The 16,104-nt window shown below is 40.2% G+C and overlaps 1 protein-coding gene across 1 annotated transcript in view; it reads right to left on the bottom strand.

Moving 5' to 3' along the window:
- The window catches only part of dcc (DCC netrin 1 receptor), a 326,580-nt gene that overhangs the window by 145,202 nt on the left and 165,274 nt on the right, over positions 1 to 16,104 (bottom strand). The window contains exon 12 of the mRNA XM_041810331.1: positions 11,641 to 11,690. Coding sequence (XP_041666265.1) covers positions 11,641 to 11,690 — 50 coding nt within the window. The remainder of the gene's footprint in view (positions 1 to 11,640; positions 11,691 to 16,104) is intronic.

Here is a 16,104-nt window from a genome sequence, read left to right as displayed (position 1 = left end):
GAGTTCAGATCAGTTCAGAGTTCATGCAGAGTTTGGATGGATGGGGAGCGGAAACACAAAGTTTAGATGTTGAGTCTGCTGGCATTGATGAATTCAACTTTATCAGGCTAGATTACCATATGCACAACACAACAACGTGCTGCCCAGAGCACTGCCTGCTCCCACCTACATCACTTTCCTGACTCCAGTTAGTAACATTACACCAGGGGTGTCACCATTTTTGATTGGCCCACAGCAGGTTTAGGGTCTAGAAATTAAATGAAATATTACCCACATTTGAACCTGAAACTTGTGCTTGACTGTATTGTACTTCTTGGTTTAAGCACAAGGCAATGCTACTTTGCTAGTTTTTAAACAAACATTTTGACAGGAAGAATTTATTGATTTAAAGTTCTTTTTGCAACTAAATTAAGAAAACACTGTAAATGATAAACATATCGACAACCTAAATAATTACAGTATCCTGACTTATAATGCCCTGGTGGATTACAGAGGCTAAAAGTAGTACCACAGGTGTTTTAGGGGTGTAGCCAGTAGTAGCCAGGGCCAACCAGGGCTCCCTGAAATCTGATTGGCCCACTAAAATCCTTAAAATGATTGCATATTTGGCTTGCCGGCCATTAACTAGCCATTAAAGCATCCACAGTCACTAAGCATATCATGACCATCATACAATGGGTTTTACTAGCTTTAATATACTTAAGGTAATGTACATGAAGGTGGCCCCACCATCCTTATATAAATTTGTATGCAGCCCTGAGTGAAAAAGTTTGGACACCCCTGCCTTATACTCTCCAGTAACCAGTGGCTGCTGATCAACAGAGGGCACCAGTGAGCTACTCCACTGCTTTCCTGAAGGAGAATGACACAATTCATGTCAGTGAATTAAATCTGAAATATTTTCTTCAAGTGTCAATATTAGGGATGCATGATATTGGGTTTTGTCGACATCCAGTATGCTGAATTGGGAATTTACTGTGGCCAATAAAAATATCAATACTGATGTTTAAATGTAGTTCAGATAAACTTCAGTCCTCCTGAGGAGGAGAATGGAAAAAAAGAAACAAAAAAAAAATCTGTCCGTCCATCCTAAAACTCCACAAACTTATCCATACACATGGTTGGTATTTACTTTCTATGAAAGCTGAAAACTGATATATTGGTTATCAATATCAGCAGAACTTTAATATCTGCCAGTAGCAAGCAAATAATAACATGGAACAGGAGGCATCCTGATCAGATGCCCAAACCAATTCAACTGGCTCCTCTCAAGGCAAAGCAGCAGCGGCTCTACTTCATGATCCCTCCGGATGTCCGATCTCCTCACCCAGATCTCTAAAGCTGAGCCCGGACACTCTCCTGAGGAATCTCAAACAGCAATCTCATTCTTTCAGTCTTTATCCAAAGCTCATGACCATAGGTAAGGGTTGGAACGAAGATGGACTGGTAAAGTGAGAGTTCAGCCTTCAGGCTAATCTCCCTCTCCACCACACCAGTACAGTAAACAATACTGCAAATGCTACACCAATCCACCTGTTGATCTAGATTCTTTACTTTTTACTATAAAGCCAAACTGCTGATACACAGTTTTGTGAGACCCCTGTGCAATCAAAATGAAAGTTTAAGGCAATTTTTCTTGTTTTGGTTTTGGCAGAAGGTTAAAAAAACATCTCAGTTCTAAAAAATTTGAATTCCTGGCTATTATTTCAGACTTTAAAGGGTTAAAATATCCACAAGTAAATCGGGTTAGAAAGTAAAATGTATAATTTGCAACCTGCAACTTCCTTGTCAAATGACACCAGCTCTGATGCACAGATTTGCACCACTGACTCTCTTCATGTCACATAAATACAGAAAAGCTTAGCCTACTGTCTGTTAAAGTTGATGGAAGAGTGCTGCAGTTTTTATCACGCACAAACTTTCCAGAGATCAGGAAACAATTTCCCCTCTGCTTGACTTTAACATAAATGATGTGTAAATAAGGCCAGTAAATTTTACTTTGACTTTGCTTTGACTAAGCCATAACCAAGTGTTAAACCAGTCTGAGACTATCAGCTGGTTTTTTAATCAATGTGTGGCACTGCAATGCATAATGAGAGTGCAGTTGTTTTTTGGGTTTCCTTCAGTCAGAGAGGAAACTTGATCAGGGTAGTCCTTCAGGCAACATATCAATATTGCCTTTAATTACATGCACTGTCTGTTGCACTGATTGTTAGAATCTGTGTGGGATGTGGGCAGGGCCAGAGTAGATTTAATTCTATCCCCTGTGAATTTCAGGTTCTCCTCTAGTGCTTTTATTCTGAATTCAGATAAACCTAAATACGTCACGCTGTACTGACAAATCTTTGACAGTAGAAAGTCAGAACAAAACTCTGAAACATTGATAATATAAATGCACCACTATCTCTTTACAACAAACACTGCTGAGTGGGAAAAGGGAAAGAAAATCGAGGAAATAATCACGATAGGCACCCCTGATGTCTTGTCATCTCCCTTTTTCCTTGATGCTCCACCAGTGTAACCTTGCAAAGCAGATAGATACACCTGTTTCCTTGTTTCTCACTGGTGAATTCATCTTGCAAAGCTCCTGTCTGAACCATATGGGCCCAGTTAGAAAGTGACAGGACCAATCAGCGAAGAGGGGCAAGTACTTTCGGGCGCAGCGGAGTCATGACATAAGCAAACAGCAACAGGAGGCCAGTGCAATTATAGTGGAAGAGCTTAGTGTGGATGCCGCTAAAGCGCCAGTTTTATCAGAACATTCCTTTGTTAAAACATAAACAAAGAACACCATTGAGTTTTTTTCTTTTCAAAAATGACAAAAATCGTGTACTGACATGTCTACAGTCGCCATGGTTCGCATTATGCAGCCTTAATGGAGTTTACTCCTTCGGTAGGGGCGCAGCTGGCGACTATGTTAAGTGTTTTTTTGCTCTGATTGGCCCGTAAAGATGTGACAGAACATTCATCCAATCACCCTTCCAGATGGATGTGTGAAACACATCCATCTGGCGTGCCAGGTTACCACCAATGCACATGATGGAGAGAAAAAAGGGAGCAGGGACAGCCAAAAATCATGCATTGCATCTGTTTGGGTGCTGTTAGGAGTCTACAATAGAAATCAGTGTTATCAAGTGCTGTGCAGTTAAGACATGGTGCAACTTTGTTGTGCAAAATTTCACCATTTAAAACACAAAGGAGAAAATGATGCAGCCAGGTGCAAATATTATACTTCGCACTACATGCATTTCTTAATTTTCTGACATAATTTCAATGCTTTTTTAAAATTTAAAGAACCACAAGTTGCCCCAGTGCTAGGGGCACACAAATCCTATACTGGGAAAATTTGCCCTTAATCCCAAGATCTAACAAAACATAACAGCAACATCTGCAAGGAGGAGTCATAGTGTGAAATTTATATGCAGGTTTTAGAGATGTAATCTATGCTTATGATATTCTTTTAGCACCGCCATCTGATGAAACAGCGTTCATGAAGTCATTTCTACACCATGTCTAGTCTTGCACTACAATTTTAAAAGTATATGCATGGTTCAAATGCATCCCAGAGAGTGCTGAGGATGCTCTGGGCAGTAATTTAGTCCTGATATGCAATCCTTAACATTTCCTGGATGGATTTTCAGTGGATTTTTTACCAGTGAGAAAGAGAGCCAAGCTTTAGAAATTGAAACCATTCAACTGAGGGCTTTTCCACTGAGGCTGACACATGACCCAGGAACAAGGAGTAAACAGACCTCATTGAAAGCAACTTATAACCCTTATAGTTGAATGAACTTTGACATTTTATGACTTTCTATGAAAATCAAGTGAAATTCAAACTTTCCAAACAGTAAGAGGACTTGATGCTGCTGTTGGAGCCAAACTGAACATGTTTTGGAGATCAAAAGGCCTGGGAAAAAGTGTCTGTAGCACTAAAATCTTGAACAAGAATGCAGAGAAATATGTGAACTTTGTCCTTCTTTTGTTCATTGTCATTGTAATTTCATTAATACTGATCTAAGGAGAGGGCAGAGGTCAAGGATTAGAGGTAGCACATGCACCTAACAGGGCAAAAAATTAAAAACCACCTGCTGCTGTTTGGTGTTCCGCTGTTATGAAAAAATATTTGCTTGAGAAACTATCTCTCTTTTTAAACTCAGCACAAGGAGGCCTTAGAGTGTCAATCTGCCCTGACATCAGCGATCGATCAGCGCTGACCCGAGAGCCAATCGGAGGAGAAATATCAATCACATGCAGGAAAATAAGCGGACAGAAACTAAATGAGGTCAGATCTCCACAGACAGCTTGAACCTTCTCTTTATGGACATAAATTATGAGGCGCTCACATCAAATCTAGACACATTCATCATTTTCACTGCTGCGGCTGCTTTCTAAGCAGAGGAAAAAGGGAAATAGTTGAAGAATCAGGTCACATCGGAAAAGATTCAGCTGACAGGAGGAGAGTTTGACAGCTTGAAACTTGGATTTGTTCAGCTGCACTGTCTAAAATACGTAGATATAAACTCAATTCACCTTAAAGGTTGAATAGAGGGCCGGTTCTCTAACTTTATGCTAAAACAGATAGGTTAATAAGCCAGGGAGAGCCTCTGGAGCCAGAATGAATGATGGTGGAGTCATCTCTATTTACAGATTTAACTACAGAACACAGGGATTTTCTGCATGTTAAATGTGCTAGTTGTGAATTTGTAGCCTGAGCTGTTTGACTAACCACTGATCAGCAGGATTGGGTAAGAAAAACTTTGTCCATGCTTACAAAACAGCTCTCATCAATGGTTTTCTAGAGCAGGGCAGGCATCCGTGACAACAGAATGACATTGATTAAGGCAGAAGCAGAACAGAGGAGGAGCTGGGGTGGAGGAAGGTTGCAGAGCAGCTTAAAGAGAGAGCAGTAGAGTGTAGCCAGTTCAGAGCAGAAATCACCAAGAATAAATCAGCTGATGAAGGAATGTGTGAGATCAGCTGATCTCAGTTATGGCAGAGTGTGACGCCATGGGCTGCACTAACACTACATGCTTAATTTAGATTCTTTCATGACCTGAAAACAGAAGAATTACGCCCATTTCAAAGGCATGCTATTTATAAGTTGTTTTCTTCTTCTCATGAGGACATTTAATTGTGAGAACATCACATTAGAAGAAAGTTTCTTTTTCGGACTCATACTGCTGAGGTGAGTGGGAGTTAAACAGATGTAATCTACTTTCTGCTGTTTTAGACTTATCAGATGACAAGTGCCTTTTCTTGGGTAATATAGCCAAAGAAATGAACATTTTTTTTATATTGCAGATGTTAAAAACACATGGGAAATAAAATCTTGCCTGGAAAGTGATAAATGCTAACATCTGGCTTCACTGGAAGTGAAAGTGTTTTTGAGGCCCTTCAAATTACTTAAATGGATCCCATAAAAGAGAGGTCCAAATCTGACTGGGAAGCCTGCAGTGTGAATGCAGCCTTTGTTTTCCATTATCTATTAATAATGATGGTAAGGTTGGGAGTACTTTGATGCATCAGCCTTGGTCCTGTGCTGCTATGGCCATCCTCCAGGCCTGCACCAGTCCCATTCATTCCCTTCACCACGCCCATATCAGACAGATGATCCTTCCCATCCCCACCCTTCTGAGCACGTCAGCACTGGACACATGGTCTTGCCAACGACACCCAAAGATGCGCCAAAGAAAAGCTGTAATAAAGTAGTCCAGTTGGTGCCTCCCTCCACCAGTCAACATCCAAACCTCACAAGAGTGTAGAAAGACCAGGAGGACCAAGGACCAAAAGTGTCTGGCTTTCGTCTGCATGCTCAGATGCCACATTGTCTTACTCTGACCCATGGCCCCATGCATTAATCCAGGTCTGCGGTTGATCTCATCCTCGCAGTTAAGTGATCGAGGGATTATGCTGCCTGGTAGGTGAACTGTTCCACAACTTCCACACTCTTTATTCACAGGCACAAATTCAATGGCAGCATCCAAATACCTGCATCTTTGTTTCCCAATGCTTCAGCCTCCTCACTCAGCAAGTTAACAGCCCCAACGAGGACATCTACAGTCTCCTCAAGGATCACAGCATCATCAGCAAAGTCCAGATATGGACATCACGACTCCACAGTTCGCTGCCCCATTAGCCAGTAATGAAGAGTGTAGGGGCTAAGATGCACCCCTGCCTCAAAGACGCTAACTGTGAGGTAACTATGTTATCAGTATTAACCAGTTCCATTCAAAAGCATTCAGAAACTACTGATGCAGAAGTGAAAGCAATTTAGGGTTAAGTGTTTTGCCAAAGGACACATCAACTTTTGGCTGCAAGTGCTGGAGATCAAACCTCAAATTTTCCATTTAAGAGACGACCACTCACCAGCAAACATCAAAAACAGCTTTATTAAATGACAAAACATTTGATATCTCAAAGATCCATGATGTTCTAGATCAGTGGTTCTCAACCTTTTCAGCCCGCGCCCCCCAAAATAAAAGTGCCAGAGACCAGGGACCCCCACTGTACCTGAAGGTGGCTGAACACAGCCATGCACATTCAGGAATAGTCACGTGGAGACAAGGCTGCCCAATCGGAGGGAAAAATGGGAGAGCTTTCTGTGGCCCAGCCAAACTGGGGGTCAGCAAAATCATGGTCCATTGTAAAGTTAAGATGTGGCATATGCTTATCAAAGACACAAATATTTTTTTAATTCATTTGTTTAGGAGACAGCCCTCTTAAAAATGTAAATCCTTTTGTTAAAACTGAATTAAAATACATTTCAAATAGGCAAAATGGGTTAACAATGGCATAAACATAGTCAAAAAGGTGGTGAAATGGATATTAAAAGAGCAGAAATGGGTTACAAGTTCCAAAAATAAGATAAAGGTGGCAAAAATAACCAAAGGGGGCAAAAATGGGTTAAAGTGGCAAAAACAGGCATATTAGGTGGTGAAAGGGATTAAAACGTGGCTGAAATGGCGTTAAAGTGCCCAAAATAGGTGGAAATTTAGTAAAATGGGATGACAAATTCCTGTAAACTGTCAAAAAAGGGTTAGCTGAGGCAGAAATTGGAAGAAAATGGGCATATCAAATTGTGAATTGTGGCGTAAAAAGTGGTAATATGGGGTTAACAGTGGCAATAATGTGACAACAGAGCCAACAATAGGTGAAGAGGGGTAAGATTTGGTTTAGAAGTGGCAAAAAAAGGCAGCAAAAAGTGGTGGAAATTGAGAAAAAAAAATGGGTCGTAATTGGCAAAAGTGTGTTAAAATTTGGGGAAAAAAATGTTGTAAAGTGGCAATCTGGAGACCCCATCTGAGACTCCCATGACCCCCAATGGGGTCCCAGCCCCAACGTTGAGAACCCCTGTTCTAGATAACTCAAAATGACCCCTGTGTAGTGGGGATGTAGAACTAATGCATACTTCGGAAGTACGTAGCTTCATGTAGGTCAAGTATATTGTCACTTTTTGTGTTGTAAAGTGCTCTACAAATAAAAGTTGATTTATTGATCGAAGCAGTCACAATAATTGCGAGTGAAGCAGAGGTTTTGTCTGGTTATTTAGTAAGATTTCTAAAGTACAGGATCCCAGATCCTCTCACTATCTGTGGTGCATCCTGACATGTAGGTGCAGGGCTGGGATCCTCCTTCCTTCTTACGTAAGTGACTGTAGATCACCAATGTCTGACATCATTGCTGCTTCAGCTTCTGCAACAAGTAAATTACACCAATAAAAAGATATTAGCAGACGCTGATTGATCATTTTCAAACAAATATGTAGCTGTAATCTAATTTAAAAACTCCACTCAGTTAACAGCTTTGAATTTATCTAAATGTGGACCTTATCTCTAAAGAAAATAAACTCCTGAAAAGGCTTAGTCTTGAAGTACCTGACCAGAAAGTCTCAGAGGGAAAAGTTGCCGAGGATTGTCAAAGAAGAGATTACAATAACCTTCAGGCTGGCTCAAAGCCATTTTCCTGCTTTCTCTGTTCAAGCTTGCTCTCAGACCTCTCCTAAAGATAATATTTGATCTGCTGATTCCTTTTATAAAGTGCAAATACAACAGTTTTTAGATCTGCCTGAAAGGGCTGCAGCGCCGCAGAGATTTAACAGCTTTTTGACTATTTACTGATGGCTTTAAGTTGTATCAGCGTTAAGTTACTGCTGATGGAAATCCACTGTTTCCTGCTGCTGCTGCTTCACATTAAAAGTCCTGCAACGGCAAACCAGCGGGGGGATTTATCACGGCGTTAGCGGCTCTAATCTCACATTAAAATGGATCTACACAAGAAGATAAGGAAATATTTGGTCAGAGGATCAGGCGGCATGCTTTGCTTATTCTGAATGAACTAGCACAGATTCACACATCATGGAGGCACATAGCTTCTTACAGCATGAAGAGCTGTCATATGGAAAAACTCCGCTGGAGACGATGGAGGCTAAGGATGCACATCAGAGTAAATATGTTTGATTCTTCACACTCACAGCTGTTTGTTGAAGGTAAACAGCTGCAGGATTACATCTGCACTCTTTAGTTCTGCTGCACGATTTCACAGATACCTTTAAATGAGTATTTTTATCTCCGGTGGAGAATCAAACAGGAATTGATTTTCTGTGGTTTTGTACGCACTTATTAAAAGTTCCTCACAGATTTGAGAGAGTTAAGACAGTGAGATCATTTGCAGATGACTTTTTGACTTTTAAGCAAATCTCCGTACCCCCGTTTCCTCTGGATCATCAAAATAAATTCTGCCGTGTCAGCAGGATTATTCGGGGGAGCGCTTGCTTTATGTAAAAGGCCACGTAGCTGCTGTTGCTGTGAATGTTTAAATATACCCTCACACGACCTGAATGCAGAGGAACAATGATGAAATGATTTATTTTAGAGCCAAGCTCTGTTAGAAATAGAATAACTTGCACACAAAAGCACGATCCTGACTCTGTGTCATGCACTTCGAGGCTGTAATAACACCTAAATGTCAGCAGACGAGAGTGTCTATGTATTATCTATGCACAGTAAGTTTTAGGGGATGCATATTTTATCATCTAAGATAATGTTACTAAACCCTGCTCAACCAAAGAGCCAAACTGTTGAAAAATACCTTTGCAAGAGCCACAATCTAAGTGGTGACAAGTTAAAATTGGCAAAAATGGTCAAAAAGCAACAAAAATGGGTGAAAAGACGGCAAAATGGGGAGGAAAAGGGGTAAAAGGGGCAAAAAATAGGTGAGAGGTGACACAAAAATGAGTTATAGGTGACATACAATGGTCCAAATGTGTCGAAAAAAAAAAAACAGTGAAAAGTGACTAAAATGGGCAAAAAGCAGTCAGGAGTGGCAAAAATGGGCAAAAAATAGGAAACAAGTGGTATTTAGTGGCAAAAGGTAGCTTAAATGGATGAAAAGAGGCAAAAAAAATTGGGAAAGGGGCAAAATGGTATAAAAGCGGCAAAAAGAAGTGGCTAAATGGGCAAAAACTAGAAAACAAGTGGTATTTAATGAAAAAAGGTAGCTTAAATAGGTGAATACTAGGAGAAAATGGTGAAAAGTGGCAAAAAATGGGTAAAAAGTTGCAAAAAAAAAACAGGTAAAAAGTTACAAAAAATTGAAAAAAAGTTGCTATAAAAGTGTCAAAATGGACAAAAAAGTAGGAAAAAGGGGGTATTTAATGGCAAACAGTAGCTTAAATGGGTGAAAGGTGGCAAAAAATGGTAAAAAAGGGCAAAGATGGGATAAAAGTGGCAAAAAAAAATGGCTAAAATGGGCAAAAACTAAGAAACAAATGGTATTTAATGACAAAAGGTAGCTTAAATGGGTAAAAATTGGGAGTAAAAATGTTGAAAAGGGGCAAAAATGGGATAAAAGTGGCAAAAAAATGGGTAAAAAGTTGCAATAAAGTGTCAAAAAGGGTAAAAACGTAGGAAAAAGGGGTATTTAATGGCAATGGGTAGCTTAAGGGCAAAAAGTTTCCCTTTTTTAAGGTTTTCTGGAGGAATAATATGTAAAATTAAGACATAAAGGAGCCATACATAATCACAAAAGAGGTACATGTGGCTCCAGAGCCACACATTGAGTATCACTTATCTAAGACTTCCTTTTCTAGCATCTGGGTCATTTTCTGCAGTTCTTTAGCAAAAACACAGAGCTGTGTGACTTGAGCTGGAATGTCTGTTGCAGAGTGGCCCTTTGCAATCAGAAAAACAGTCTGTTTTAAGGGGTGAACTGCACCTTTTAACTGTAAAAGTTTGATTATGGAGCTAATATTGTTGCAAAATTATTTGCAAATGCATAGATAGATTTGCAAATCATGCAAAGATTTACAAATCTGTGAAAAGATTTGCAAACTTGCACAAAGACCCACAAATGTGTGCACTAATCTGCAAATGTGTAGACCAATTTTTAATTGCAGACTTAGACTATCTTTTTTGCTTTAAGTTATTAAAATCCTCACAAGCTATCAGTTACAACTGAAGTCTGCCTCTCAGTTGGCTGTCATACACACGTGACCTTTGCAACACTTCTGCCGTGCATGATCCCCAATTCTGTACGCAGATCTGTAGGCATGGCAGTGGGTTTTGTTGCCCTCAGTGCAGGCTTTCTTCTGCAAGCTTCCTCATCACAGGAAGGCAGCAGGTTTAGACCTAATCAAAGCTCTATATAACTTTAACAGAAAAGGATAAATATTACCATCTTACACTGTCATTGTTCATATTTTCAGTCACTGCCTGTAAGCCTGTGCAGAGGGCAACAAAACCCATTCCTTTTGCTTATAGGTCTGAGTATACATTTGCAGATCATGCACAACAGAAGTGTTGCAAAAGTCACGTGTGTGTGGCACACACACTTACAGATCTGTCTATCATCTATTTACACATTTGCAGACTTGTGTACAGATCTTTGCACTCATTTGTAGATAGTTTTGCAGCAATAATAGCTCCATATATGATTTAAGGTCACCTAGAATGTCTCCAAAACCACATGGAGCATAAATAATGTAAATGATTCGGGAACATGTGCAGGGGAATGAATCCTTTCAAACTGTATGATTATTCACACATTTGTTGATGACATCAATCAGCGAAATGAGGTCAGATCATTGGGGAGCAACAGTTAACTGATGGCAGAGTCACAGCTCACATGTGACACGAATGAAAGCCATCAGTCGTTTTCGTGGCAGGGAAATTAACGTTACACTGTTGAGCTGTTAGAAAAGGGAAATAGCGTTAAATTTACAAAAAAAGGACATATTTGGAACATTTCATTTTGCAAAAAAGTGTTCTCAATATGCCAGCAATGAGGAAAATCATTATTGTTTTACCTGATGATGGCCCCAAATAATCAAATGTATTTCAAAGACCTTAATGTGACTACTTCTGGTCCATTTATTCACAATCTGGGGTCTGAAGGCCTTTGCACACACCCACTATTGTGAATTAGTGGGTGAGAGTATTTGGCACAGGCATCCTGTTAGTAGCAGTAGTTGCCCCTTTTGCTATTCAGGATGGGGCGGGACCAGGAAGGATGGACTGTCATAAAGTCTAGATTTGACTTAGTGAGTCCTTAGTCGTTGACACCCCACTTTCAACCTGTTTTGCTGTTGTTGCAGAGAGAGTTGTCAATAAAGACGAGAGAAAAAAGAAAAAAAGTTAAACTCACCCTGGACAGGACGACTTCTAAGGTGATGTTCTGAGGAGAAGCACTCGGCACTGAAAGACAAAGACAACCAGGGATTTAACAAGTGATACTCAATGTGTGGCTCTGGAACCACATGTGGCTCATTTGTGATGATCTGTGGCTCTTTCATGTCTATACTTAAAATATTTTTCCCTCAAAAAACGTTAAACAAAGTCAACTTTAACCTAAGAAATTGTCCATTGGAAGCAACATTAAGCAGTTTGTTTCCCACTCTTGTACAGTTGCCAACCTTTATTTATTTATTTTTTTGTATATCTCAAATGCCCTTATTTGCAATTTTCCCCTTTTTTCCACTTTTAATCTATTTTTACAGCTTTTTTCCCACCTTTTTGCCATGTTATGCCCCTTTTCACCCATTCAAGCTGCCTTTTTCCATTGAATGCTATTTCTTCCTTTTTTGTCACTTGTGTCCATTTTAGTCTCTTAGCACTCATTTTTTGCCACATCCTTACAGTTTTTGACCATTTTTACCATCTGTAACTCATTTTTAATCAATTTCGCCACTTTTCCTCCCCATTTTTGCCAATTTTCACCCACGTTTGCCACTTCTTTGCCAGTTGTTGACCATTTTGCTACTTTAGTCTCTTTTCACTCATTTTTTGCCACATTTTTTTGACCAATTTTGCCACCTGTAACACACTTTTTGTTAACAGTTTTCAAAGTTAAAGATAGAACCATCTTGTCTCATAAGTAACTCTAATTCTAAATGAAATATACAGTGTGTGAAGAAATCTGTGCACTCACTCTGCTTAAATATTTCATGAGTTTTGTTGTAATAAAATGAAGACAGAAATAAGAGTAAGATGTGTATGGCAACTTTGAAAAGGATTAACACAAAGAAAAGATAAATAATGGAGAAGATGAAGGCAAATGGAGGAGATAAAACTGAACAAACAAAACAAAAACACACAGATAAGGTAGAAAATTGGCGCATGAAATCAGGAAAGATAAAAATTGGAGAATGATTGTAGACAAAGAAGAGGAAGAGGAGCAGGATGATGATGAACAGGCTGCAGACGTGCCGTTTTTGCGCCATGAATCAGGGCCAGAGTGTGACGTTGAAAATTGAGAATCAAAGTGTTGTGATTTGAATGAACTCTGCATCTGTCCAAGCAGACGCCTGATTAACCGTCAGCAGCTTATCTATTGATTCAGCTGCTCACTGTCTGCACGATTGTGAGCGCGTATATGTGGGAGTTTATGTGTGTCAGTTTTATTGTGGATTCAATTAGCCCACAAGTCATTGTTATCATCGAGAAGCAGCCGTGAGGTTCACAATACAGCCATGCTGCATCTGCCTGTGTGTTATTTCAGATCATTGCTGTTTATTTGTGCTGTGATTGCAGCTGGACAGATGCCTCCATTCTCTGCCTCTCACTGTCTCTGTGTGGAAGTTTATTTACAGCAATAAAACCCGGCTGAGCACCAGGCGGGGGCTCGGCACTCATGTCTGAGCTCAGGATCCATTCAGAGGAGAAATTAAAGGGCAAGTCTGCGGAGTAAATGTAAATCTGACTGCAGCCACGCCTCAGTTAGAAAGGAAACAACAGGCAGCAACTCCTGACTCATTCACTGCTGAGAGCCAAAATCTTCATTTTTAAGATGATGCTCATTTAATTTATTTTTGCCCAGTTTGCAGGAAAACTTACATAAAAAGCAGGGTTAACTCAGAGGTGTGGCTATATTTAAATGGATAAGGTGCTTCCATGGTGAACTACTATGTATAGCATCCAGAAGGTCCATACTGCCTCAGATGGTCGAATAAAGATCTCCATACTGAGCCAAGATTTAACTTAAATGCAAAAACATGCACTATATGGACAAAAGCATTCAGCCGCCTGACCATTGTATTCAAATCCATGCACTTTGATATGGAGTTTGCCCCCTTTTGCTGCTCCAACAGCCTTCACTCTTCTTGGAAGGCTTTCCACCAGATTTTGGGGATGCTGCTGTAGGAATATGCACCCATTCATTCTGTAGAGCAGTGTTACTTAAACTGGCTCAAATTGGCTAAAAATTTGAAAATGGCAAAAAGCAAGATAAATGAGGCAAAAACTTGGGAAAAATGGCAAAAAATGGTAACAAAAATTAGTTACAGGTGGCAAAATTGGTCTAAAACATTAAAAATGTCGCAACAATTGAGTGAAAAGGACTAAAATGGGAAAAAGTGGCAAATAAGTGGCAAAAAATGGGTGAAAATTGGCTAAAATGTGAAGAAAAAGTGGCAAAAATTGATAAAAAAATAAGTTACAGGTGGCAAAAATGGTGAAAAAAACAGTGCAATGTGGCAAAAAGGAGTCACTAAAATGGGCAAAAGTGGGAAAAGTGGCATTCAATGGCAAAAGGCCACTTAAATGTGCAGGAAGGGGAAAAATGGCTAAAAGGCATGAAAAAATGAAATGGCAAAAGCAAGATAAATGAGGCAAAAACTGGTAAAAAAAAAAAAAAAGGCAAAAATTGATAACAAAAAGCAAGTTACTGGTGGCAAAATTGGTCAAAAACGGTTAAAATGTGGCAAAAAAATGGCTCTAGTAAAATCCCACTGGCTTTGCAGCAACGTTTGGTAACATTTTTGTAAAATCATGATCAACATCCTTCTCCCCTTCAAAACATATCTGAGCCTTGGCTCTGGGTCCCTATTCACTTCATAATCTGTATTGTCAAATTCATTGTTGTTGTCGACATCTAAAATACAGCCGTGTCTGCCTCAGTGTCGCTCAAGCTGTCACTGCTCAACTTTAAAAACATTTCCATCTCTCAGCTCTTCTTAGTGGGGGCTAAAAAGGCTGAAAACAGAGACATTTTTATTCCATCTGCTCTTTACATGTGTAGTTTAACAAATCATGCTGCAGTTTGTCCGTTACTAATCTTAAAGCCCCCAAACACACTGAAGTCACATCAAGTCTCTTCACAGGAATGTTCCATCCCGTCTACATGGGTCGGATATATCTTTGATATGATTCTACTGCTGTGATTGGCTGTTCAGCCTCTTTAAGAGCTCGCCTACAGTTACACAACAGATTAAGCTCTGAAGGTGATGCAGATTTTAACTAAATGTTCAAAAAATGTCAAACTCAGATTCTAATTAATGAACAATCCCATTCATTACGATGCTCTCCTCTCTGTGACCAACTTAACACCGTCTCTGCTCGTTCGTGTGTGTGCATATGTGTGTGTGCTCCCCATTAGTGTGTCAGGCTAAGAGGCTAAAATGAAGCAGCTCCTTCCTCATCTCAGGGCTTAATTAAAGACCCCCGAGTCCCCGAATGAAACCACTGACAGCAGGAGAGAGCCAGAACAGAGGGATGAAGAGGCTGTCTGCGGCTCAGCCTTTTATTCTCTAGTCTCTCTCTCTCTCTCTCAGGGTGTCAGGTAATAGGCAGCACCTGGTCCAGCGGTTCTCTGGTCTCAGCTGAGCAGCCGCAGGACTTCAAACTGGGACCAGTTTAAACCAGTTACACTCCAGACAGCACAGATTTACTCTCTGCTTTATCTTGATTCTTCTAGATCAGACAAAGGAGGAGTAGGACAAGGTCAGAGGTGCAGCTATAAACACCGTAGCTCCGTGCACATGCCGCTACCTTTGCAAAGTTTAAAAACAAGCTCTTTGCAATCAAAGTCTGCAGGTCTTTTATTGCTGGAGTGCTTTTATTGTGAACACACACGTCAGGAAATGTGGGGTTGTCAGCAGCAGCTCGACACACGTCAGCAGGAGAGAAATGAAACTCAAAACAACAGGTGTGGTTACAAAGATGTAAACAAAGAGAGACTTTGAAAATGCTTTTTCTGTGATCTTTTACTCAGACAGGAGTTAAGTGCCATTACAGGCTTGTCTGAGGGGGAGAAATGGGATTTAAGCACCTGATTATGTGTTTAAAGGTCACATATTATGCAAAAATCACTTTTTCAGGCTTTTCTAACAATGCCCATAATCCCTCAAGTACCAGAACACCCCCCTTTTCTCTACCTTTCAGAAAATGTGTCATGAAACAAGCTGTTCTCAGATTTTACCCCTCATGATATCATTTGGGGAGTTAGCCCCACCCCCAGGTTCAGTTGGCCCTGCCCACTAGGAAGAAAGTTCTGCTCTCCTATCCTGATCCTACCAGGAGAGCCACATCCATTAAGCCAGGGGTTCTTAACATATGGGTCGGGACCCCATTGGGGGTTGTGAGACACTGAGAGGGGGTGTCCAGGTGCCTTTGATTGCATTTTTTTAATTACACTGTTGCCACTTACACCAATTTTGCCAAATTCTAACCTGTTTTCAACACTTTTTTCCACCAGTTTGATCAATTTTAACACTTTTTTTGCAACTAAAAAAACATTTTTGTCAATTTTAAACCCTTTCCACCACTGTTTTTCTGCCTGTTTTGGCCACTTCTAAACCAAATCTTGAAACTCTCTGCCTATTGTTGGTTCTGT

The sequence above is a fragment of the Cheilinus undulatus genome, linkage group 17 (genome assembly GCF_018320785.1).
Source record: "Cheilinus undulatus linkage group 17, ASM1832078v1, whole genome shotgun sequence".
Taxonomy (NCBI): Eukaryota; Metazoa; Chordata; class Actinopteri; order Labriformes; family Labridae; genus Cheilinus; species Cheilinus undulatus.
The sequence above is the reverse complement of the archived record's forward strand: the minus strand, read 5'-3'. Positions and strand labels throughout refer to the sequence as shown.